This window comes from Centruroides vittatus, unplaced genomic scaffold, assembly GCF_030686945.1.
Source record: "Centruroides vittatus isolate TY-2023 unplaced genomic scaffold, ASM3068694v2 scaffold_944, whole genome shotgun sequence".
Classification (NCBI taxonomy): Eukaryota; Metazoa; Arthropoda; class Arachnida; order Scorpiones; family Buthidae; genus Centruroides; species Centruroides vittatus.
This window is the reverse complement of record NW_027122722.1, coordinates 849420-869773: the sequence shown is the minus strand read 5'-3', so window position 1 is coordinate 869773 and position 20354 is coordinate 849420. Positions and strand designations below refer to the sequence as shown.

The 20354-nt window shown below is 34.1% G+C and overlaps 1 protein-coding gene and 1 long non-coding RNA gene across 2 annotated transcripts in view; one reads left to right on the top strand and one right to left on the bottom strand.

Annotated features, from left to right (window-relative positions):
* LOC136990528 (uncharacterized) overlaps positions 1-20354 on the top strand; it is an 85099-nt gene that overhangs the window by 26667 nt on the left and 38078 nt on the right. Inside the window, exon 3 of the long non-coding RNA XR_010883071.1 lies at positions 11992-12188. This is a non-coding gene — a long non-coding RNA (uncharacterized lncRNA). The remainder of the gene's footprint in view (positions 1-11991; positions 12189-20354) is intronic.
* The window catches only part of LOC136990515 (protein CBFA2T1-like), a 43083-nt gene that overhangs the window by 11788 nt on the left and 10941 nt on the right, over positions 1-20354 (bottom strand). Inside the window, 7 exon segments of the mRNA XM_067288919.1 lie at positions 2407-2617; positions 7683-7747; positions 9480-9721; positions 12011-12198; positions 12283-12372; positions 12606-12841; positions 13190-13309. Of these exon segments, the coding sequence (XP_067145020.1) occupies positions 2407-2617; positions 7683-7747; positions 9480-9721; positions 12011-12198; positions 12283-12372; positions 12606-12841; positions 13190-13309 (1152 nt within the window).

The window sequence follows — 20354 nt, the reverse complement described above, 5'->3', positions numbered from 1 at the left end:
GTAGTCTGGAACTTAGCCCATCATATTACATAGGAGAAATGTATATTAATAACTTTTACACATTTCTAACTAAAACAAAATTTTGAAGTTAAGCAACACATAGGGTCTTAATTATTTGAAGATATGTTTTTATTTAATATCCTTATGATAGATAATATGTAACATTGCCAAATGATCTGTTGCATTTTATTGGACTATATTTTAAGAGTACTGTACTTTAATAGTTAGAAACAAAGCAATTTGTCTAGAGGTACAGTGGATGGTTATGCTGCCATCTCCTGGAGAATTTAATAATTAGAAATAAATTAATTTTTAAATTTAATTTAGACTTTTTATAATAAGCAAAACTTGGCACCATATTTATTATCTATCTTTTTCTTAAAGCTGCTAATTGAGGAAACCAAACACAAATAGATTTATTGGAAACATTTTCTACTCTATGGAATCAGCTTCAAAGTAGCTCCTAAGTACACAAGAAAAATCAATATTTTTTAACTCTGACATTATAAGATTACCTACAGTAATGCATATTCTATGCAGTGATAAAGACAGTGGATTTCTGTTTTAAGTCTAGAATTTATGCTCCGCAATTAAACAAGCATGGCAAATATTATTGTTATAAGAACTTCTTGTATGGTTCTACTACCAAGTCACTTCATAAAAGAATTAAAGAACACTTGGTCAATGAAAACTCTGCAATTGGAGATATCCACTTCGGTAACTTGGTAAGCTCATTGGAAAGTGTTTTTATGATAAAAACCAATATTAATAAAAGAATGGGAAAAAGGATTGCCAATCAGAGTTTTAGAACAAGTATATATCTGCATCTCAATATACTAAATGCAAATTACGCAGCTGACTTAAATGAATGTTGGAAATCTGTACTCAACAGAGTGATGTCTCTTGGTTAATCAAAAGGATAAAATTGTTGTCAACTTGATATTTTTTCATTTTTTAATTTAGTTTTTATTAACATTATTTGTACATCTATTATTGTATTCTCTAAAATATTCTATATTTTAAAAACTTAAAAAACGGAAATTCTACAGATATTCTATTCTTTATAATCAAATTTTTAAAAATGAAAAGTTCTATAGAAGTTTTATTTGAATTCTCACATTCATTAATATTGTTTGTAAGTTTGTAAAAGAACCTTCTGGCTGAAGTTGACCATATAGAGTCAAAAATGTTTCCAATAAATCAATTGTGTTTGGTTTCCTCCCCTAGCAGCTTTAAAAAGACGGAATTAATTAATTTTAGAATATTCTGGAAGAAAATAATTGGCTCAGAGTGGGACTCTAAATGCCTAGCTCTAGACAAATTGTTTTGCTTCTGATTATTAAAGTAACCTAAAAAAATATAACCCAATAAAATCCAGCAGATTGTTTGCAACACAAGGGAGCATAAAAGTTACAGAATATGATGTGATCTGATCTAATTGTAAGAAAGAATAAAGAAAGTGAATTCAATTTTGTCAATTCATCATGTGTGTGATAATAAGTAGCTATAACATAAACTCTTAGAATAAAGTAATAATGATATAAAGCATCACAATTTCAAAGATTTTAAAATCTATTTTACAACAAAAATTACTTGACACCATTATACTGTATACTTGTATTATACTTATTATCTGTACATACTTATATTGATCAATTTGTATTACTTATGAAAATGAATTCTTTCCGAAATACAGAAGCTTACAGTATAATTTCAGAATGTTTTTAGATTGTACATTTTATTATTTTTTTATTTACTGTATATTTGCTCTAGCAGTATATTTCATTTATTCCCTTTCTTTTCAGAAATTTAAATTTTCTCTCTTTTTATAATGTTTCAACATCGTATGACAGTTTTTAAATATTATTCTAGTTGCTGTATGGTTTTATATGACCTAAAATTTTTCTATATCCAATGTTCCTGAACACAAAATCTTATTTTTATCTAAACAGATTTCAATATATAAATGAATGTTGTCTAGATTACAAATTTAATTTTGGTGCATGAGAAACAAAACTTTTTTTAACATGGCAATTACATTTGACAGGAAAGTGGGTTACTTGTATTTAAAATTGTTTTTAAATTATTTTTAATTAAAAGATTGAACAGTTTTTAGTAACATTAGATATACTTTGATTTACTAAAAACAATAAATATTAACATTGCTTATATGATATCTTCATTTGGATTTTTATAGTTATAAAAGAATTTTATAATTTAATTCATATAATAGCAGAGATTTATTAATGATATGCATATACATGTGTATAAATATTCAAACAGCTCTTTTGTTAAATTAATAATGATTATTGAAATTTTTTAAAATATTTTAATTATTTTTTTGTTTGTCTTTTAAATTTAAATGTACTATTATTATCGAAATCCAAATTTAAAATGTCACTCTACCTGCTCGTCTCCTGACTTCACAAACTCTCTCTTCGGCCGTTTTGTACTGAGCCATGATGTCACTTGTTCTCTTTTTGATGTCAAAGTCCATTCCATCCAAATGTCTTCTCCCCCAAGAAATGTAATCTTGTCTTTCCGTCTGGCTCCGGTGCTGGAGAATGGCCAGGGCCCGTTTTGTTTTTTCGACCATGCCCAGAATGCAGTTTAGCATCTAAAATATTTCATCATTTTTTTTCAGTTTTAGTATATATTTTATAAAAAGAGAATTAATAGATATAAAGTAGTTTACTGAGAGACTATGTGTAATTTCTTATAATAATTGACATAGCTTTTCCACTTCTAGAAGCACTATTGAATGATTGTTTATTTGTCTAAACATTTTTGGCATCTTTTACCTTCAACAGAAACCCTTCAAACTTCACATAAACAGTTGAAATTTACTATCTTTATCATCTAAGTAATTCTTTGGTGTTTAAAATTATGAGCTTACATTTTTCAAGTTGAATAGTTTGCATTATATAATAGATACTTAGTTAAGAAATAACAGTAATAAAGAATCCAGAGTTGTAATTTTGCAATTAATTTTTAAAATAATAAATTTTAATTATCAATTTGAAGTTTGAGAATTTTTGAAGAACATAGAAAACATTTAAATAAATGAACAATCTTACTAAAAGTGAGAAAAGCTTTAGCAGATATAGCAACCCTTTGGAGGCATAAAAAAAATATAATATTTACAATCTAAAAAGAAAAAAACTATTGAATTATAGTAGCAGATGGAGTATATTCTGCATATTAGATTTATAGAATAAGTTTTGCAAAGTACATTTGTAAAGTACATTTTACATATATACGGTACGGTACATTGTCCTATAGTTTGAAAATTATGTTTGAAAAGCATCTGTAATGTTAACTATGCATTGCTAGAAATAATTTAAAATAATTTATAAATTGTAAATTTAGAGATTTATATGGAATGTAATTTATCAATTTATATGTAATTCATAAATTATAAATTAGAAGAATTTGAATAATTGAAATTAACTAGTTTCAAAATCAAAAATAAATCATAAGAATTAAATTTTATTGATTATAATCTCAATTTTTTCATTGAATTTCTCTAAATTTTATGGGACTAGAAGTTTATATAAAATAATGTAATACAAATATAAACTGAATGAACACAAAGAAAAATTGAAAATAATTTATTGATTCACTAATTATTATAGATTAAAATTATATATTTAATATTTATGTATAGTTAATCAATCATCAAACATGTTTATGTTAAATAGACAAAGATACCTCCTCTATATATTAAAATTAATAAATTTAGTTATCACGAAATGCTAAACCATTTATAAGATGTAATGTTAATGAAAGTGCTTACATCAAAGATAATTTCAATATGTTTTCATATAAATATAATAAACAGAGAAATATAATATTAGCAAACCGTTCAGGTAATTAGTATGGAAAAAGTTACATTTAACTATATTTTTGTCTTAAATATATTACTTTATATAATTTTATTTTAAATCATTAATAATGAGTTTAAACATTTAAACAAATAAAAAAAAAAGAAAATTTTTGTAATATAGGAGAATTTGTAAAGAAAAGAAATAATTATATCAATCTATTAGATGTTTACATGAATTCTATATAATATTTTTTTTTATAAGTCTAGACAGAAATTATAATTCTGATAATGTCAAAAGAAAAGCTTAAATACCAATCATTAAAATTAGTCTGCTGCTTTGAATTTATTTGACAGTTGTGAAATAATAATATAGTTCTTTATGTGCAAAAATATGTTTGTTCAAAAGATTTTAATCGATTAATAATAGAGTTGGTTTAAATGCCTAACGTCTATTTGATTTTCGGTTCACTAAATAATCCAATTTTTCATAAATTTATTGCTCAATCTTTTAATAAGTGGATTCTATATTATTTATGTGCACCTGCAGTTTTTGAAACATGCTGATATGCAAATTTATATTTAACAAATATGACGAAATCCTGTCAAGTATTTCAAGTTGGCTAATTGTCTTGAATTTATATTTTTAATTTTTGCACTCTGTTATAAATAAAAATTATATTGCATTGGATCATTAATAGAAAAAAAAATTGAACAATTAACTAATTAAGTAATTTTAATTCTGTTTTGGAAAATGAAGTATTTACATTATATAAAAACAAAAATCTGAAATAAAGTTTATGATGATTTGTGATTATAATTTTTTTAAAATGCTCAGTGGGAAAGTCTTATGAAAATCATAGAATAATTTAAAACAAAATTTGGAATTGTGCAAATAGATTTTGTTAAAAACACTGACTCATAAATAAGTTGATTCTGCAGTTTAAAAACTGTTTATGTTTTTAGAATTAAAACAATAAATCAATTTAGTTTTTTAAATAATTTTTATTTAAAAATTAAGCATTTGAACTTATATGTAAGCCATTAAAAGAATGAAGATTGTAATTTCTACATTATAGAAACAAAAATAGTATACATATGTATAATTTATATGTTCTATATGTTGCTATAGGTTCTACATCACGCGTAACTGTTAAATAAATGTTTATAAGCTGAAAATGGTCAAATATTTGACTGAAAACATTTCTTTTGTTTAATAAAAATTGTTGGCTTTCTGAAATAAAAGTTGTTTGATTTATTAATAGTAAAAACCAGAAATTCTTGAAATCGGTTAGCTGGTTTTTGAATGTTGGATGCCTAACTGGTTTCACACTGCTTTGAATTCAGTAGAGTTAATGTTTTGTTATTGAATTTTTTGAATATCAATAATAATTAAATATTTTATAGTTAAAATTAATGAAGCACCACAGTAAATATTAGCCATGATTCATGAATATGTCTGTAACATGTATTACTCTTACCAAAAAGGTCAGCATTTCTTTGATGCTGGTAAATGCTGGAATCTAAGTATTTAACAAATAGAATTTAAAACTTTATTATTTTGAAATTAATTCACTAGTTTTCACATTAATTTTAATTCTCAAATTTAAATGTGAATGATAGTTGGTGTTATTTTTAAAATGTTCTGGATGGATGATGTGTATACAGGGCTATTTTAACAGTTGGGAACACTAGGTACATGCCTAGTGCCCTGGAAATGGTGAATCTGTAGCTTGGGAAGATATATTAAAAAAAGAGACTAATACTGTTTTATAAAAATACACAAAAGTAGCTCTATGTACTGTGCTCTAGCACCCACTGTACCAGTGTCAGGCTGTCAGCTGTAGTTGGAGGGAAGATTGAAGTGCCAGAGGAGGCCAAAATACTCGAAAGCCTAGGGGTCCACCTATATGTTGTTACAGCCCTGGGTGTACAAGTTGTAACATTATAATGAAATTTTCTGGTAGGGCATCATTTATGCAAAATTATCTTAAAACAAGCATCAACTAAAAGTAAAAATATCAACACAATAATACCTGATTTTATGCAAGTTCTAAACCAGTTTTCAGTTTTTGCTAAAATTGTGGTTTAACAAAAACCAGTTTATTGCCAGTACTGGTTTGAGTTTGCATATATATATATAAACATACAGTAATTAATATACTATTTCATTAAGTATATTCTTCAAATCATTTCTTTTCTTGTGAAAATCATCATCAAAATTGACTAAAAGCTCAAAAGAAAAAATAAATATGATAATTACAGTGATATAATGGATGATATATTTATATAATCATTTATACTTTTGTATGTGTGAAGTTAGCTAATTGTAATCTAACACTCTAAAGTTTTGTAATGTAAGAACATGTCTTGAAAACACCATGGTAACAGTTTATTAATTACAACAGAAATTATTTTGACTAATGAAAATTATTTCTTATCACAAAAGCTGCAGAATTAACTAGCAAAGTCTTAATCATATATTCAAAATTTAATTATAGTTTACTTCAAGAAAGTTTGAGTAAAAATCTCATTTTTATAATCTACTAATCTAATACAAAATATTGATCACAATGTAATTAAAAATGCACCAAAAAAAACTTGTAATTTAAAAATCATACAATAGATCTGAAACTCATATCTTAGTACATTTGGTAAGGAAAAAAAATTAATAATTATAAATTGTATGAGTTTCCAAAGATAATTTTTTATATAATAAATTAACAATCAATCTTGCCAATGTGACTTTTAAATTAAAAATTCATTATAGATGAATAGATGTATCATTTATTATTTATATGTAAAAAAAAATAGTCAGAAATGAATCACGGAGACAGTTTAATTGCAAATTATCATCTTTTTTTCTGATTTGTAAGACGAAAAACCTACATCTTTTATAATCCTAGCTTTGCAATGCAAAGATTTCCAAATTCCAATTGTTTCAATTAGTCATTAAATATACAGCATGTTTTAAAGTTGAAGTTTTAAAGTTGAAGTGTTATCTAAAAATATATAAATATAAATACTGCATCATTGTAAATCAGTTTGAGAAAATTCGTTTTTCCTAAAAATCAATTAATAGTCTCAAAAGTGGGCCAATACTACAGTTATAAATTACAAGAAATTTTTAATTACGAATATAATAAAAGTTTTGTATTAATTTTTAAAATTTTATAATAATATCTTTATAATGAAGAAATCATCCACATGATAAATAGGCATTTAAATATTGGTTAATTTACATTAATGGAAGATGTTTGCTTTTAAACTAATGAAGTGTTTTATCGAGCTTAATACGAAATTTACCTCAATTCTTTTGTCTCTATACAGATTTTAATTAACGAGAAGATTTTTGGTCATTGTTGACCGTCTTTGGAGAAACTATTCAATTTTGTTTTTTGAATTTAATTAAAATTCAGAATTTTATCAAAATTCTTTTGCGATTTATTTGTTTAGTATTTACTTAAACTAGATTTGTCCAGGCTTTATGATTCGCCATTTTAATTGTATCGAATTTAATGAAACTATTAAGCTCGTGGTTTACCAGTTAAAAAAATGTTTACTTTATATTTTTCTCTGCTCTAATGAGCATAAACATTTTTCATTCTTTAAAATTTTTAAATAAATATTTATAAAATTAATTTATTTGAATTTTGTTTCTGAAAAAATAATAAACTGATATAATTTTATAGAAATTTGAATTATTTAAGAATTTATATATTTTTTTCCAGATATCTTACTATTCGGTAAATAATAATTAAATAAGGTGAAGAAAGAACAAAATAAATGTTGAAAAGACAGTATTTAACACAATATATATTGAAACGTAAGTAATATATTTTAACAAATTAATTCTTACCGTGTGAATATTTTTCCATTCGTCTTCCATATCCCTCTCCTCATTATAGTCTCTATGTAAAGTGCCTGTATGAAAAATACAGATATTATTATTTACATAATATAATGATGATATGTTAAAGAAAAATCCATATTATATAAAAGGTTTGAAAAATGCTAAGTATATGATAATGTCTTAATAGTTTTATAATGAAAATTAAATTTTTTCACCTAATTAGATGATAATTTGCTGTAAGTCTTCCTAGTTTGATTATATAATTTATCAATATGTGCAAATATATGTAGCTAAATATTTGTATATAAGTAATAATAGAACATTGCTTTAACAGCTTCGAAGGGTGGTAATATGTATCTTTCTCTACATTCAATTATTGAAGCATTGTGACTAAAGAATATTTAAATATTTTATTATTTGAATAAATAAAATATTATGTAATGATTATATTTTAGAATTGTTCTTTGAAACAAAATAGTAAAATTAAAAACATTTTGAGATAATCAAGTCAAATGATTAAAATGTAACTGTATTTTATTGCAATATTATAATGATATGTGCTGATTTATGTTTCTGTACAAAAAAGTAAAAGTGAACAAGAATAAATACTTGAATATTAATGATTATTATAATATAATTAAATGATAATAATTAACAGTTAATTAATGAATATTAAGGTTATGAGAACAAATTGCTCACAGAATAAAATGCAAAGTTATTGTTTGCGATATTATGCAGAACAAATGCAAGATTAGTCATCACAACTTGCATGTTTTGAGAAAGATGCATGTTAAGAATCTCCTAGTTGTCAATGTGTAGATTTTTTCTTATTTTTTTGAAAAAATAAATCTGTTTATATTTAAAGCAAAAGAAAAAAAATAAAAGAAATAACAAGTTTAATTAAATATTCATCATATTACAGGAATAAATTGATTTTTCTCTCAAAAGTTTGACTTTTAAGGTTTAAAATATAAATTTATTGTCTTAAAACATTTTTTTGTGAACTTTGTTCTATGATTAAAATCTCATCATAGCTTTTCTTCTACTAAAATATAATAAATATGAAAAATTAAATTTATATAACAGAACTTTAAATTAACATAAATTTCTGTTATATACATTTATATTTTTTATTATATATATGTTGGGTATGTGTGTGTGTGTATATATATGCATATTACATACATACATACATACATATGTCATATTTCATCATTTATAAATGATTTCTAATGCTTGAATTCTGTTTTTCTCTAAAATTTGGCTTTATTAAAATACTTAAACTTTTGATATTATATAAATAAAGTTTTACTAATAAATTTTTTATTTTTAGTTATAAATAATCTTAAACGTTAATACACTTACACTTTTGATAAAGTATTAATTTACATGTATTCAATTCTATTGTTTATTATAGTTTGTGTAATTTATTCACTTGGAACAATTTAAATATATACTTGTAATTAATGTAATCTTAAATACTTATAAAAATAAGTTTAAAATGTTCTTTTAATTAAATTAAACACATAATAGAGTTAATAAAGGTAAGTGCAAATAGAGAAATTCATGCAGTGCAGTTAATTTTTTTAATCTGAATGAAAAATTTATTACTAATATAACTAAACAAAGTAGATTGAAAAAGAAAAATTACAAAATACCACAAAAAAAAAATGAAACACACTTTAGAGTAAAGGAAAAAATAACAGAAATTTAATTTTAAAAAATATTCAGTAAAATACTATTAATATATACCTATTATTGACAGATGCTAAAAAGGGGGAAAAAGAAACCGTGCAAACTAACCATAATATGGTCTATAGAACTCACGCTCATAACGTTCGTAACGTTCGTAACGATCCCTTTCCCTCTCTCTGTACACGACGGATGGGTCATCAAAACGGAAGCTCATTCCGACTGGTCCATGGTTGGGACCGGCTGCGGGACTCATTCTTGATCCTAGCGTTGGACTGGGTAGAGGTTGGTGTCTCTTGGCCGGAGGCGGTCCGTCTCCTCCGCTGTCCGAGTAGCCGTTCTCGCGACTCCGCCTGTTTGATATAAAAATTGTCCCGGATACAGAAACAGTCACAATAATCGAGACTTTGCAAAAGAAAAACATTAAATTATCGAAACATATTAATAATCATAGTTCGAAGAAATCATTAAAATAAGTGGCTGAATGTTTCCCATGTTAAAGTCCTCCGATCAAAAAAACAATAATGCAGAACCCTGGGCCCGCGACATTTCACGCTTGACATCTTTCATATTGGCTGTTTTTCTCTTTACGATTATAGAAATGCTAACAAAGTTTAATTAGACATTTCCATTAAGTAGATCTTACACTTGTTAAATGGCACTTATTACCATCTGTTCAATAATTTAAAATTTTATACTTTCCTCAATTTTAATATCATGTAAACAAATTTTGGCATGTATGAATAATGATGTGGAAAATACAAAATAGCAGTCACCTAAAAATTTGTGGCAAGCTTTGGGAGAAAGTAATTGGAATTCTGCCAGAGAAAAAGCATCAAACATTTTGTTCTTCAAGAAATGACAGATTACTCAGAGTAGATGCTTTAGCCATGCAACAATAACTGGATCAGTGTGAAATAAAAAAGTAAAAAAAGAAAAAAGTATTCTTCCAATTTCTCTCCAACAATTTAAATACACGGTAAATCTAAAAAGCTTAAAACAAGTGAAAGTTCCATACATAATGTTTAGTTTGTTTTGATGTATCCTGTCTGTATAGAACCTGTAAATTTTCTAAATTGCCTGTAATGTTCAAATATTCCAACTGCAGTGCATTAACTTAATTGCATGAATGTTGTTGCTACCAAATGTAACAAACGTTACCCCCACAAAGAAAGAGCACATAAAATAACCAGTCCTTTTCAAGGTGATACAGGCCAGATGACTTAGGGCACCTGGAAATTTTTGTCTTGTATTAGCATCATTCTTTTACTGAATATTGTTAGATTAACAACCTGTCAGAAAAACTTCTGGAGTAAATCCAGTAGGAAAACTTACATAAAAAGAGAAACTCTTCCCGTTTAACTCGGCCGGGAACGTCGTCCGGCACGCCACGCGGGGCGACCCAGAGAGGGGCGACGGATCAGAATGCCGGCGGCGGAACGGCGTCCTCCCTCAAATAAATAAATTTGGTAAATTTTTAAAGAATGGATACATTATGCATCGGGATAAAATATTCATCGTTACAAAATACGACAATAAGCGTTTCCAGAAAGCGAACAACGGACACACACATCTGTTTATTGAAAAACAGATGTGCAATTTAGAGAATACAGAGAATTATTCTATTTTATATTTTTTGCATATAAATAAATTTTACCTTAACATAAAATTAATTTATAATTAATGTTAATAATCATTACTCTGAATATAAAAATTAAAAGATTTAATATAAGTTTATATTAAAAAATTAGAAAAAACTATTAATAAAAGGCAAAAGTAAATTAAATGGCTAAAGCACCAATGTTATAAAAAAAAAACAGTTAGATCCCCAAATTTTTAATATGATTTAGATAGGAAGAGAGATAAGCTTTCAATCCATTTGTCCTTCACCACTTCCACAAATCTGCCAAGGTTAAACTTTATCTCCCACATCCACATGTCCCAGACTCAAAAAGCATTTAAAAATTACATAAATGTAACACAAACCAAATCTTTTAAGAAAATATATATACCACTTGTAGCAATTTTCTGTCTTTTTTTCCTCCTCTCATCCTTCTCCATCTTTGGCATGATTCCATTAAAGATTACAAACTTTTGCAACAATTGATTCCATTTTAGATATATTTAATAAAACATTCAAACTTATTTTCATTCAGATAAATGCTAAGGAAAAAAGGGAATAAATATATTTTCAAAAATTTCTACCAGTGGTAAATAAAACATGGAAAAGAAATTATATGGAAATCCCTTAATTTTTTCCACATATTCGGTCTGGAGTGGAAGGGAGGAGAAATTAAAGGATTTGGGAAATTGTGTACTTTAACAACACAATTGATTTTTATATCTTATTTCGTGTCCAGTATTTATCTTGTGGGAACGAGTTTATTAATCGTTTATCTCAGAAAATATTTATAAATATTTTCCGAGATATACAGTTAATAAATATTTATTAATCGTATATCTCGGAAAATATTTATAATTTATCTGGTATTTATAAATATTTTCCGAGATAAACGATCATTCCATTTTTTAAAACATTAGATTGGTAAGGACGGATTAATTACAACTCAAATGGTGGGTACAACGGGTTTTGAATATTAATTTTGCATTTATATATATTTAGACGTAGGAAAAGAACTCACGTGTCGGGTGGTGTTCTTCGTTTTCCGTTTTCCTTGGTATCCGCTTGAAAAATTTCGAATGGTTCTCCTCCGTTATGAAGAGTGGAATCGATGACTAGTTGCTCGTGTTGACGGAGATATTGCTGAGGTGTTTGTTTGGCCAGTCGAGCAAAATGAATCAGTTCGGTTTGAAGCAAAGGTAAGTGAGACTGCAGATTTTAGAAATAAGACACGGTCAAGTTCGTTCTCGCCATTACGCGCGCTCTCCAAAGTGTCGTTAAGCCGAAAATTACCTTTAGGAAAGGTACCACGAAGGGTCTCAGCGGGTAGTTAGTCACGTCTTGCACTTTTTGATGAAATTCCTCTATTGTCAGTGACGAACTCTGTAACAGATTTTTTTCCTTAATCGGGGATTTACGCTAGGGACTCGGCTCTGTCGCATCCTCTAATACGCGAAATACGTTTAAATCGAGTTTTCGGACATTAAAATATTTGTCGAACGGTTCGGATTTCAAATTAAGATAATAGGAAATATTAACTAGTCGGAACGTGTAATTAAGGGAGCATTAGTAAGCAGAAAAGAATAAGAAGGAAAAGGCGAGAGAAAAGCACTCACCACAAGCCCCAATATGAGATTGTGCACTCTCTCTCCAACATCTGGTGATATGTCACTTCCGAACTGTTGGAGTGTTGTTAGGAACCGTTTCAACTTTCCCAGCTGACGGATAGTGCAACCGAGCGGCAACTCGGCTGTAGGTATGGAGTTGGTTGACATATTTGGTTGGCTTGTAGCCGGTGGAGATGGGGTCTCCGTCGACGACGTCGTGTGCGGAGAATGAGTTCCATTCATACCTGAAAGAACAATAGCCAAACTTATTCTTCCGCATACTTTTCCCAACTCTCTTACAAATGCTTTCTTTTTTCCTTACAAAGAAAATTGGGTATAGCCTACCAATGGGGTAATTTTACCACCACGCGCAACGGTAAATTTTAGTTTTAACTCGACCTCCGTTTATCTCTGCCAAGTTAAGTTAATTTATGAAAACCGGGTTTAACGTACGCCTACCCTTTTAGTTAATCGTTAGTGTGAATCGAGATTTAATTAACCTCCGTCTTAATTAAATTTTTAGACAATTTATGCTAATTAATAATTAAGCGAACAACATTAAACGACGGTCCAAAGAAGCGACATCCTCCTACCTTGGACGTTGGTCATCTTGTGATTAGTCACCGACGACGCCATACTGGCCGAAGTCGATACCGGTGCTGGTTTGACATTGCAATCCGGCGAATCTGGCATTCTTACGCCGTCCGAATAATCTGCAAAAGTAAAATTAGTTACGCACTTAGCGGCCGTCTGCCACCGAAAACGTAAAATTTTAATTCTGTCCCGGATTAAGACGCATTTTCAAAACGTCCACGTCCCAAACCTTCTTACGTGCAGTAAATGGGTAAAACGCAGTTAAGAAAGGGTTCCACCGGAAGGGCCGGTCGGGTCACGTGACCGACGATTCTTCTCTCTCGTCACGTAACTCGGTTAATCGCCTACTGTCGACGTCCCTACCTCCGTCGGGCTGGGCAAATATCGTTACTTATTTCCGGAGCGTGGCGAGAGATTAAAAAACAATATTTTTCGCCAGAGATTTTTTTCGTAGAGGGACTTTTATCCGTCTCTCTTATACCGCTAAATCGTTTTCCCCAATGTCACAATAAGCTATAGAGCATCGTTTACCTTTTCCCCTTACAGTCCGATGAATTTCTAGTTATTTTTAAGGAGGTTTAATTCGGGCCTACCTTAAACCGCAACACTGCAATTTCTTTCTTATCCCTAGACACACAAAAGTTCGTTGGTATCGTTTAGTATCCGGATATTGTATTTGTTTCGTCACACGCTCGACCTTTGTTTCGTTCGTCTATTTGCGGGCGGGAACGTACGATTTCTTCTGTTTCTAGTGTTTCGTTTCTTACATCGCTGACGAAACCCGTTCGGTCGGTGGCACCGGTAGGCCCGGTCGACCCTCGACCTTCCTTAAAATATCGCGTGGCGCGCGGGAAAGGGGAGCGAAGAAGTGCACCGTTTAACCAAATTTAGAGGGTGGCGGGCGGGTGTTTAATCGCATGCCAGGCCGCAGAGAAGCGAACCCTCTCTCCGTTCCCTTCTCTTTCTCGCACAACACATTTACTTTTGATTAATATTACGTCTCGACAAGATGTAATTCCCTTGTGGGTACAGATTCGCTGCTTAGCACCTGCACGCTCCTTCCCGCCTAAGTGTTTACCGTCGCCGGAATCATTAAAATAAAACCAGACCGAATAAACTTCCAATCTCTAAACAGATAAGAAATCCAAATTACGACGATAATTATTTTAAAATTTATTACGACCGGTCGGCCTCCACCTCGTGTGCGGAGTTTCCGGGGCGGGAGAGTCACCCCGGCCGGTGGCTGTTTCCGAAGACGACCGCGGGATACCCGAGCCCGGCGCGAAAATTACTGGGAAAATTCGGTAAATATAAAAGGCCAGCTCGTAAATTTGCACTCGGGCCGATTTAAATAAGTAGACTGCAAACCCGGTCGGAAATTCGCAGCGTGTTAAACATGCGAATGCTAATGGTTCTTTGTGTAAGGAGGTGGACGTAAGCGCCTTAGAAATATTACGGAGCAAATTTAGAAAGCAGAAAAGGATTTTCTTCCACCTGAGCCAAATGTCTCGAGGAACGTTTGGAGGTTAATGTGCCATGAACCGACTCCCCGGCCGGTAACTGCGCGACTTCAACCCAGTTTTCAATCAGCTAATTCCCCCGGCCACCGCGCCGCCGGGATATATATATATATATATAAAGGTGTAGGTGGGCCAGTTTATAAGTTTATCCGGCGAAGAAAAGGAATTTAAGCGACGTTAATAAGCGCGAGAAGCGCATCTAGAAAGAAGCGACACCCTCTTTGGAAGGGAGAGAGTATTCGATAAAGGGAAAAAATCCTTGGAAAGTAATTCTGGCCCGGAGCAGTTAAGACGAGCGAAATCGCTTCCATTAGGAGATTACGAAAGAAACGAACCATTTTATTTGTACTGCTGTTGAAAACTTCGGTAATTAAGACCGAAGGGTAAGATGGTAATTGGACTTGCAACTCCAAACACTGGCCGGGCCGCGACGACTCGCTCATTACCTCCACTTGCTTTTCCTAACTATCTCGGCGGGGAGCGTCTACTAACTGCTCCCTCTGCCACCGACTCCCACACCCCCACGGGGCGCGCCTCTTTTTTCGTTAATTCGCGGGGGCGGCGGCAACCCGTAAGGGTGGCTTGGCCTGCGGGCAGCCCCGCCGAGTGGCAAAAACGGAGGCCAAAGGGGTGGAAGTACGCCGGTTTTAACGAGAAAATTCGATCGTTTCCCAGAGTAATCGTGTTGGTCTTAAGCCCCCTTTGTAAATAAATTTGTACGAATTAAGAAGGAGGGAAAAAAACGAATAAAACAGGTAATCGTTTTATCGGCTTCATTGGCAACGAGACATCGTTAGGAAAAGAAATCGCGAAGAAATTAACCATGTAATCGATGTCATTAATTTTGATGGTGCGTCGGTCACGTGACGTATCGAGCAAGAGTAGTGTTTGGTCGGGCCGGTAACCAAGCAACGAAAGGGAACCGTTACGGGTCGGTCCGCGCGCGCCACCGAAAAAGGCGCGAAACGACGCCCGGGGAACTGGGGCCGGACCGGAGACAAAAGTCGGACGGAATTACGCGCCCTTCTTTTTTCGGTAGAAAGTCGGGAGTTGAGTAAGAAGAGGCTGCTTGGCCGGCCGTAAATATTCATGGCATTCTTAAAAATACCGTTTTACGTGCCGGAGACGGTCGTTTGTCAATGGTGCTGTGTGACCGGAGCAGACGGCAGAGGAAATAGAAAGAGAGAAATAGGATATGGATTACTTGCAAGATCTAATCAATCGCCCTCCCCCGTTCGCTTGTTAGACAGCCTGTTCTGGGCGTCATAAGTTCCCACAGATATAACGACCCGAGCAAAATCGTCTCGGACCGACAACTTCGCCCCCTCGTCGCGCTTCCACTCGGCCATTTTCGCCTCTTTTTCGTCCCCCATCTGGCACCTCTCGATTAATTAGAAGGACAATCGGATCCCGGTCCGTCCGCCGGAGACTGGCCATTTCCCTTTCCAAACGAGATTCGAACCTCCGGTGCCCGTCTACCGCTAACGGATAAAAGAAGGGTACCACCCACATTATATGCTAATGGAGGCGTGGGTGGTCCAAATGCTTCCACTCGTTAGCCGTTCGGAAACCGTGTACGTTAATTAGAGGGCAAAGGCGGAATAAACTTGGAAGAAAAAATATATATAGGATATTAAAAGTGCGAAAAGACAGCTTTTTTTAAAACCGGTTGGCGCTACGTAAAACGAAAATTATTATTATTATTTCCGCCGTTTCGGACATAAATCTCGGTAAGATGTCAGATGTTTCAAATTGTGATTTACACCGTATGCAGATTATGGCATATGGTACCATCTGACAATTACAAATCTAGAAAATTGAAATGCCTTTTCGAATTTGTGGAGATGGAAAACTCATTAAGGGAGGGTCACCGTCCTGAATAATTTACTCACCTGAACGACACGACTGTGAATAATGGATAAATTATCGGGGAGTTAGGTAGGTTATTTTCTGACTTTTTTCCCTCCCCTCCCCCTAGAAGCCGCGTAACCGTCTTCTCTCCTCCTCCCTTTAAAACGCCAGGTATTTTCGGGAGAAGGTATCGCACGGCGGTAATTGGCGAGTGGGTAGGGATCCGGAGTGTACCAGTCGGAGATGTATTATTGTCGAGTGGGCACGTTTAGGATTATTGGAATCGGGTACCGGCGACACGGCACCGATGGCAACACTTTACCATCTGCTGCGTTTCGATGGAAGTATGCCAGCTGCTATGCATGCAAAAGTCCGCCGGTGCCTGATGAATAAATGACAGCGACGCTAAGTTTCCAACGTTCTCTACTACGACACGGACTGGCAACGCTGCCGTACCCGTCACTCGGAGGGAAAAAAGAGAGTGGTCCCCCCCTCTATTCTCTTCTCCCAATTCGCTTTCTTTCTGTTGTCGGATGAGAGTGCGATGTTTCACCGTCACGTGGCCGTCGACATCTGGAACCTTCGGTTGTCCAACGGACGCGTTTTGGTCTACTCGCCATCTGTTCGTTTGTTTGCCCGACGGAAGACAAATCAGTTTACGCGGGCCGCCCTTGCCTCCCCTTCTTAATAGCGTAAAAGAGATGGCCTCTCCCGTAAATATTTGCCCGTCTGCCTACGCTAAAAACCTATATCGATTTTATTCCCGCGATTTATTGCCGGAATTCCTCGACCGGATTTAAATATTCGTAATTGACGACGTCGTCTCCTATTGGTAATTAATAATCGCGTGACCGTTGAGCGCCGCGGGTGTCCTCCGATGACCAGGCCATTAATACCATTGGAAAATTCGAATATTCTAGCCTCGTCCGGGCAAAAACCGCCTCTCGTCTGTGACGACGACCACGTGACCGGCTTGTAGATTCGATTTCGTGAGTAAATTATTCTAGTTTTGAAATTTTTATGACGCGTAATTAAGGGAAAACAATGTAAAATATGAATGCGTATCAAACTATCAAAAGTTAATTTTTTCCCTCCTGCGCCAAGGTAGAATATTATAATAAAATACACGGAATGGAGAATGAAGAAAATGCGCGTAAACCAGTGGCGTAGCGAACATAACTGGCGCCCGGGGCACGACACTTTATTGGCACCCCCTCCTCCTCCAAAAACACATATAGTTTGTCTTGGAGACCATTTGGGCGTCCCTCTGCGAGTGGCGCCCGGTGCATGATACACCCCCTTTCACCCCCTTCGCTACGCCACTGGCGTAAACTAATGGAAGGTTTGTTATTAAAGGGAAAGAAATTGGAAGATTGGAGGAGGGAGGCGCGAGTAAACGTTAAAAATGGCAAAAATCGCCATTCGTCACCTTTCGATCGTCTTCGACTCTTCTTTTGTAAGAATTTCGTAACAAGAATGGAAATTAAACGGGAATATTTTTTGCCTAACCCAAATATTCTAGATTAAATAGCCGTTTCTACAGGACAGGTGACGATACAGATGTTTTTGACGTTTTACTTTTTTTTGCACCTTGTTTGCCACCTTTTCATTACTCGCTCGTATAAGCGTCGTTATTGATTTATGCGGCAGGTTAAGGTTTGTAATATCTCTCCATCAAATTTTTAAAATAACCCGGATAAAAGCGTATCGATCCGCGGATCGTTCCGCATCCGCGGGGGTGGAAACCCTCTCCTGGCTTATTTCGGGTTTGCGGTTAATGACCGGTGGTGTTCTTAATTTCCTTTTTCGTCGACCGATTCCTTTTTTTTTTTAATGTTTTCTCGGTCACGTGCCTAGATAAAATCCTACACAAATTAAATCTTTCCACGTCGGAAAGGAGAGAAACACGTCGAAAGCGTTCTCTATTAAGTACACACGAGTCGAAGAGGATATGAGGGTATGTCCCTCTCCGATCATCCCGAGATAGCGAAGCAGAGAAGCGATTTGTGCTGGTACCAGCACGCCTCCCGACAAATTTAACTGTCTACTTCTTGGATTTCTGTCCTTTTTTTACGATTTAAAACTTCTCCCTTCTATAAACAATATACAACTATCGCTCGTTATAAGATTCCTTCCTTATCGTCTACGTGCTGGATGTGTTACGCCATCTTTATCTAAGCCGCTAACCGGTGCCGTTAGTAAAAGATCCAATGTTCCGGGATCCTACAGTACTCCTCACATCCTACGGATATTCCTAGAATCTCGAGCTAGTGTCCGAGAGTCTACGGTTATATAAAGAGCTAAAGGTGCGAGGGGTTTTAATTTTTAAGCTTTTAAGAAAGAAAACGGCGAATGGGGGAGTGCGCTGCCAGTTAGGACGTTTTTCGCCACTCGAAAGCGCGAGTTCTTTGCCTATCAAAGGAAGAAGCGATACTTTTTCGGTGGTAGTAGAGACCAGAGCAGTCTGCACCGATACGCCCTCCGTAAGCCACTCTGAAATTACTCTCGACCCCTTGGGAAAATTAACTATTTTTGTAAGAATTGATTTGGCCGGGGGCAGCCGAAGATTGGAATCCTTTACGGTTTACACTTTATTAATTAAATTCTCTCCATTAATTACGGAACGACCTTTTAAAGCGAGAAGGAAGGAGTAGAAAGTCGCCAGTCGTCTTCTCTTCTGTAATTTTGCCGGAAAGACGCGATTTTTTGAGCGGTTACGCCGTCGGAGTAACAGATCGAGCCGAGAGAGGAGAGAGTAACGCTGGAGTCCGGTCGGTCCAGTCGATCTTTAATTAAGTGGTGAGAGACGAGCTCGGGTCTTCCTTCACGCCGGATAACAGCTGACGGCCCTTTAATAACAGGTCCGTGGAGACACCTGTTCGGTGCACGTGCGTTTTGTCGCTCCCCGTCCGGGGTCGAAGGAAGGCCGACACACTCCCGTAGGCTACGTCTCTAGACGATGGGAGCCGGTGACGAATGAAATATATATCTATCGAAGTGGAGGAATGGAGCGGCAGCTGGAAGCGACGGCGTCCCCGTGATTACGGTTTAAGGTTTCTTTTCTGTCGAACGGTTCGATCGCCGCGTCGCCATATTGTTTTTCCGTGCGCAACCCGATTGATCAGTTCGGAAAATTACCAAAATAATTTTCCTTCCCGCAATTTTGCCTACTGTCTGACCAAAATCCCGGCGGAGTGGAACTCGAGGACGTCCCCGAGTTTAGTTTAATTCTTTTTTTTCCTCGGGCAAAGAAAAATTGGTCGTGAATATGCCTTTGTAATTTTTCAATATCGTTTGTCTGGTTGGAACCATCTGGCGTTACTGCAAAACCATGACATCAGTCGATACGAGTTGAAATATTTATTTGCACGACTTGTGTACACGGCCAATCAATAGACGTGACCACAACATTAGCCGACAGGTTTTTGGCGTGATCTCTCCCCACCACTTACAATTCCTTTCTCATCACTCATGCATACACCTGCCGAATAGGACAGAGGTTTCGGCTCGACCGTTCTCTCCCTTTCTGCATATATTCTGTCTTTAAGATGTTTACGAAAAGGGAGAGACACTTTGCGCATAAAAGACTAAATTTCCCGTCTCACCGGTTCGGTTCATGTTTTTAAATTACAACTCGGCATTCCGCTCCTCGCGAGCACTTTATGCCAGAACGACGAAAGTTAACTGCTCGACCTTTAATCCCGCTCTAATTTCGGCGCGACCAAGCCACGTAGTTTTTAGCCAGGCGGTTGGACTTAATCTGGTTTCGCCATGGGAACAGTGGGCAAAGGAT